Source organism: Mauremys reevesii, linkage group 1 (genome assembly GCF_016161935.1).
Source record: "Mauremys reevesii isolate NIE-2019 linkage group 1, ASM1616193v1, whole genome shotgun sequence".
Taxonomy (NCBI): domain Eukaryota; kingdom Metazoa; phylum Chordata; order Testudines; family Geoemydidae; genus Mauremys; species Mauremys reevesii.
Genome location: NC_052623.1, coordinates 34319440 through 34325553, shown reverse-complemented (window position 1 = coordinate 34325553; position 6114 = coordinate 34319440). Strand labels below are relative to the sequence as shown.

At 44.9% G+C, this 6114-nt stretch overlaps 1 protein-coding gene across 1 annotated transcript in view; it reads left to right on the top strand.

Annotated features, from left to right (window-relative positions):
- The first annotated feature begins 4150 nt into the window (after positions 1-4150).
- Positions 4151-6114, top strand: part of MAML2 (mastermind like transcriptional coactivator 2) — a 267559-nt gene continuing 265595 nt past the window's right edge. The window contains exons 1-2 of the mRNA XM_039501509.1: positions 4151-4464; positions 4785-6043. Coding sequence (XP_039357443.1) covers positions 5618-6043 — 426 coding nt within the window. The 5' untranslated portion in view covers positions 4151-4464; positions 4785-5617. The remainder of the gene's footprint in view (positions 4465-4784; positions 6044-6114) is intronic.

The following is a 6114-nucleotide window of genomic DNA, read 5'->3' as shown; positions in this document are numbered from 1 at the left end:
TTTTTCCGGTAACATTGTGGTATCTGGAAAGGAAGAAGCTGGTGGGAATTGTGGCCAAAGAGGTATTTCAGAACCCTACATGCATTCGCTCCAAAGGGTTACATGGTGCAGCACTGCCACATAGAATAAACAGCTCCTTTCCAGCTCTGCCTCTGTGGCCAGCTAGAATTCCCAGAGAGCCCCAAACACATTTGTTGGAAGTGGGTGAGATGTATGCTGCTTAGCAGCCTTTCCCAACTAGCCCCATCTCCCATTATTACATATGTTACCTTTTGCAAAGTGGAGAGGAACTTATGGTACCTCTTAAAATAATGTGAAATCTTGATTCCACTACAACATTATTCCATCAAATCAAATTCTAGATTTCTGATTTAATATTACTTAAACTGATCACTACAAAATTCAAAAGACTACATTAATGTAATGGTAACAATTTAAACATGCTCTGTAAAGTGATTTTAATTTCCATATATTGAGAATATATATTTTAAATCCTATTAACCATATGACTATGCAGTGTGTGCAATGTGGGAGAGTTAACGTTAATAAGAGATGCTTAACTTTTTCATTTCTTAAAACATTTGCATTTAAATTTGTGACCTAAATTTTGCATTAATATTGGGTTTTGCATTTAATTTCCTTGTTATTTAAGAAAATAAAGTAGAGTCTGTACTTACTTGTTATGGCAGGAGTCACGACATGGGGTTGTCACACACAGTCATCTCACAAGTTACAGTAAACTCCTCACTTAACGTAGTTATGTTCCTGAAAAATGCAACTTTAAGTGAAACAATGTTAAACTAATCCCATTTTCCCATAAGATTTAATGTAAATGCTGGGGATTAGGTTCCAAGGAAAGTTTTTTGGGGACAGACAAAAGGCATTATGTACTGTACAGTATTGTACTGTGGTTGGGAAGTGCCCCTGGCTTACCCCACACAGGCACAGCCCACCGCAGGTAAAGGCACTAGGAAGCACCTTTACAGCAATAGTAGCAGCTTTCCTGGAGAAAAACAGGTGCCCACTTTGCCGGGGGATGCTCCAGGCCCATCTCTTCCCGTCCCTGCTCCATTCCAGGCCCACCTCTTCCCATCCTTACTCCACCTCCTCTCTGGAGCATGCTGCATCCCCGCTCCTCTCCCTCCCTCCCTCCTTCCCTCCCAGCGCTTCGCACTTAGGACTTTCTGGGAGGGAGGGTGAGGAGTGAAGATACAGTGCTTCCCCGCTTTTCCCCTTCCCTCCCAGAAAGTCCTAAGCGTCGCCAAACAGCTATTTGGCAGTGGGGGAAGTGCTGGGAGAGGGAGGAGGTAGAGAAGAGGAACTTGTGCAATGCTCCCTTGTAAAGTCGCTGCTCTTCCACAAAATCTTACAAGTAGTGGACAGAGCAGGCAGTCAAGCAACGTTATAAGGGAGCATTGCACAACTTTAAATGAGCATGTTCCCCAATTGAGCAGCGACATAACTTTGAAACAATGTTAAGCGGGAGGACATTAAGTGAGGCGTTACTGTATTTTCTTATGAGCACCTTTGAATCTTTAAAGAAGGTCTGTGTTAGTTTTGTGATGCAAATTATTTTGGGAGGAGTTGCTGCAAGCAGAACAGCATGTGCTCTCTGCCTCAGTCTCTCTAACTGGAGTCAGTTCTTGGAGCAGAATGGCTTCTTGGGAACTGGGCATTAGTGTTTTTGCTGAAATCTGTGAAAGAGGGGATTGCATAGGTGCTCTTGGTGATCACCTTTCAAAGACTGGTGTATATAGTGTTGGTAAATTCCTAGATTTTTAAGGCCAGAATGGACAATGAGCATCTGGTGTGAGAAAGTAAATTTCTAGCATATCAGAAGGCAATTACATGTATTCCCATATTTAACTTAGCTAGTTTATTTTTATTTGAATAAATAAAGGCCTTCAGCTCTGACCTTCTTTTAGTCATTCTGGATAAACAGTGTGGTTGTGTTAGATAAATACATGTAAATATGGTAAATATCTTGCAGACAGTAAACATGGTCTATAAATTTGAATTACTGATTACATCTTGTTGATTTTTTTTTAAATGAGAAATGTACATTTATAATTTGAGTCCAGAGGTCAGAACCAAAGAGCTTAAGAAAATATATGATGTAGCAAATGTTAGAATGATCATTTTTTCTTTTTACTTCTCTTAAATAGCATTGCAGACAACTGATAGGATACCACACCTTGTTGTTCATTTCATTGTTGTTCATTTCATTAACCTAGATGTTTTATATATATTCAGTGTTACTCTGGGCAATAAATGAATGTGATCTAAAATTGAAAATTTGATATTTGTGAAATAATATGTACACAAGACTAACTCTTAAGGACTCTGCTGTGTTTTTATTAGTTTTTTATATCTTAGAAATGAGTTTTATATTTAAGAGGTCTGTTTTTCAATGTATGCAAAATGTAAGCACATTAACCTCATCCATAATAAGGGCATTGTAGTTGTCCACAAGAAAAAATGGACACAGGATGAACATAGCACTCCTTGAACTTGTTAAGTTAAACAATCCCACAAAAGCTACAGAATGTGTTCAAACAGTATAAATGGGAGCCCAAAGGTTTACAAACTGCAGTCATTTTAATTAGAGACAAGAAGCATCACTGAAAAACTAATTGCTGAAATGGCTCAAAATTCAAGGCCCCAATTTAGTAAAGCACTTTAACAGATGGTTAACTTTAAGCATATTCTTCAGTCCCATTGCAGTCAATGCAACTCTTAAGCAATTTAGGTTTTTCAAAATGTTTGCTTTAGGCATATGAATGCTATTTTCTTTTAAATATATCAAATAAATACCAATAAACTCTTCCACATTCATTCAACCATTCAGGGCTAAACAAAAATCCCCTCTCCACCTTAGCCACACTTCCCTCTTCTTAACTCAGCTCCTTCAAATGCCTGCGATGCCAGACAGGGCTTGCAGCATGCCTTAAAATCAAAGAACTGGGTTCTGTTCGATCAAAAAGAACAGGGCAGTGAGGTTTGGCCCTGCATGTTAACTGTGCTGTGGGACCAGTCCGGCAGTTCTCTTAGGCACAACAACCACTGAGAACCCCTTATGAGTGGTTATTTGAATGTGCAGTTTCTTGGATCACAGTGAAATAAGCATGGCTGGGTTTACTTGCATATATATGTATGTTATATGCATGTATGGTTTAGGTGATTTTTAGAATCCTTTTGCTTCATTATTTCTAAATTTAAGTAAAAAATGATTTGTGTGTGTGTGGAAAGTGATAAGCACCTGAAAATGAAGGCTCATAAATGAGAGTACATTTTCACCTTTAATCAAGCATCTCTAGTGTGTCACTATAACACATCCACATTATTACTATTCCAGTCCTACCAAATGAGAAGGGGGGGGCATTGTACTAGGCACTGTACAATCACAATCACAAGCAGTGCCTTCCCCAAAGATCCTACAGCCTAAATGGAGAAGGCAGACAAAAGAAGTACCATTGTGTTCATTTTACAGAGGGGAATTGAAACACAGAGATTAGAACCCAGATCATTAAAGATATTTAGGCACCTAACTCCTATTTATTTGAATGGGAGTTAGGCATGTAAAGACCTGGGCCTCCATGAGTTGCCCAAGCACACACAGGAAGTCTGTGTCAGAGCTGGGAACTGAACCCAAAGCTCCCAACTCCCAGCCTTGACCACAAAGACCCTTGGTCTGCTCAGATATGTACACACAGCATTGCACAAGAATGACTACTTTTGTTTTTCCACTTATACTGCAGAGCAATGCAGCTGCTAAGAGAGTTCATAGCTGTGATGTATCTGTGACACTCCTAGTAATTGTACAAAGGGCTTGATGCTGGGGCAGGAGGGTAAGCAGGGTGCCCTAATATAATTAGTGGATGATTAGGCAATACCAAGATATATATACACAGAAGGAGGGAAATGCATTCCCTAGGAATAAGGGAAGTTATTGGACCTTCAGAGCCAGGGAAGAGGTAGCATATAAACCTGCGGATGGAAAAGGGGATTTCCTTGGCTTCCATCCATGCAAATAAACCACTGGGATCATAGTTCATAATTTGCTTCTCTCTTCATTCATCTCCTTTGCCGCTTGGAGGCTTCGTGTTTCTCTTTTGCTTCTTCTCTGTGGCTATTACTTCTTCCTGCAGTGACACCGTCCTTCCACTAGGGCTTCCCAAGACGCTTTCTCCTCCGCCGCCGCTCTGCCTTACCCGAGCACAATGAAAGCCTGTGTGTACCCGTAACCCCCGTGCAGTGAGCCAGTATCAGCAAAGCAGCTAACAACAGACAAGAAAGAGAAAGGGATATTACAAGGTACTTTTCACTTATCAAGCCGGGGAATCCAACAGAGTCATCGCTGATAATTGCACCACAAGCACCTAGACCCACTGTTTGGGGGATGGAATATGCAAAAACACAAAAGAAAATCAGTGGACTACTCTGGGTGCGAAATGCTGGAAGTTTGTAAGTTTCACTATCATTTGTAATTGCTCTGAAGAGCGATATGTCTCCGTGTGTGTCTGTGTTGTCTCGTGCTTTTCTTGATATTGTACTTGGAACGGAAATATCGGGGGGAGTGAGAAGTGGGGTATAAGGGAAAATATGCTAAAGGTGATACTTGCCTACGTTCTGAGTTTGCTTTTAATGCCTGGGGTGTCGGGGGTGGCTATAAACACTTAATACGGATTTTACACAGTGGCTGGATTAATAGAAAGCAAAGCATGGTCTGAAAGTCCAGTTACTGACACTGTTACCAACTGGGGATCCATCTCTTTTATTTTTAGAGGCGCTACAATATTAGCAGCAGACAGTCGGAGACAGCAATAAAACAAGAAGACTGGAGAGCAGAGAGAGACGAGAAAACACAAAGACTTAACTCATCTGAACCTCCTCCTCCTCCCGCCCCTTTATCTGCACGTTTACTGAAGGCTTATAAAAAAAATCCTCTCGACCAAATTAAACCAAACCAAAACAAGGGAAAGTCTTTGAGTTCCTCCTGCGCCCCATCACTGCGATTTTCTTCCTCTGGAGAAATTTCCCCTTAAAGAATCTCTCCCTCCTCCCCAAAATTAAATAAATAAAGCCGCCAAGTTTCACTCGTTTGGGAGGGAGAGTCCCTCCGTCTGGGGGACTGGTTCTTTTTTTAAGGCAGTGGCTTGGTGGTTTGATTTGTTTTTATTATTCCCCTTTAGAAAGGTCTCACCCCCAAGCCCCCCTGGATTTTTGCTGTGTTCACCCATGAGCCCTTCGGCCTCCCCCTTGTTCTAATTTGTGTTTATCTCCCTCCTTCAAATGGTTCTCTGCAGTCTTGGGACGCAAACCGCCCATCATCTTTAATTCTATGTTGGCAAATACCTAGCGATCGCGGGTCAGTCCCATCCCGCCCCCACCCCAACTCCTCCAGAGAGGTCAGGTCCGATTGCTAAGGGGTGGGGGTGGGGGAGGCTGATCGAGATTTGGGGACTGCCTGGCCCGGGCCCCCTTCTCCCCCCGAGCCAGCCCATCCCTCCCTCCCCGTCCCCATCCATGTGGCAGTGAGAACAGAGCTCAGCGTTGTCAGGGGCAGCATCGCAGGCGCTACCCAGTCGCAGCAGCGAGCAGCAGCGTGGCCGGCAGGATGGGGGACACGGCTCCCCCCCAGGCCCCGGATCTCGGGGCCGGTCTCCTGGGAGGGGGCTCGGTGGCCCCCCGGGTGCACAGCGCCATCGTGGAGCGGCTGCGAGCCCGCATCGCCGTCTGCCGCCAGCACCACCAGAGCTGCGAGGGACGCTACGAGCGGGGCCGGGCGGAGAGCTCGGACCGCGAGCGGGAGAGCACCCTGCAGCTGCTGAACCTGGTGCAGCACGGCCAGGGGGCCAGGAAGAGCGGCAAGCACAGCAAGGGGGCGGGCAGCGCCGGCCCGGCTCCCCCTGCCGCGCCGCCGGACTATCACCCGCAGCTGCTCAGCAACGGGGCTGCTGGGGGCAGGAGTGGGATCAACGGGGAGCAGCAGCAGCCGGGCTCAGCGGCCGACGGGGGGCAGAGGAACTCGGCCCTCATTGCGGTAAGTCAGACCCTGTCTCCTTCCAGCTCACAGCGCCGCCTGCAGGTGGTGCGCCCCTGGGTGGGCACCTG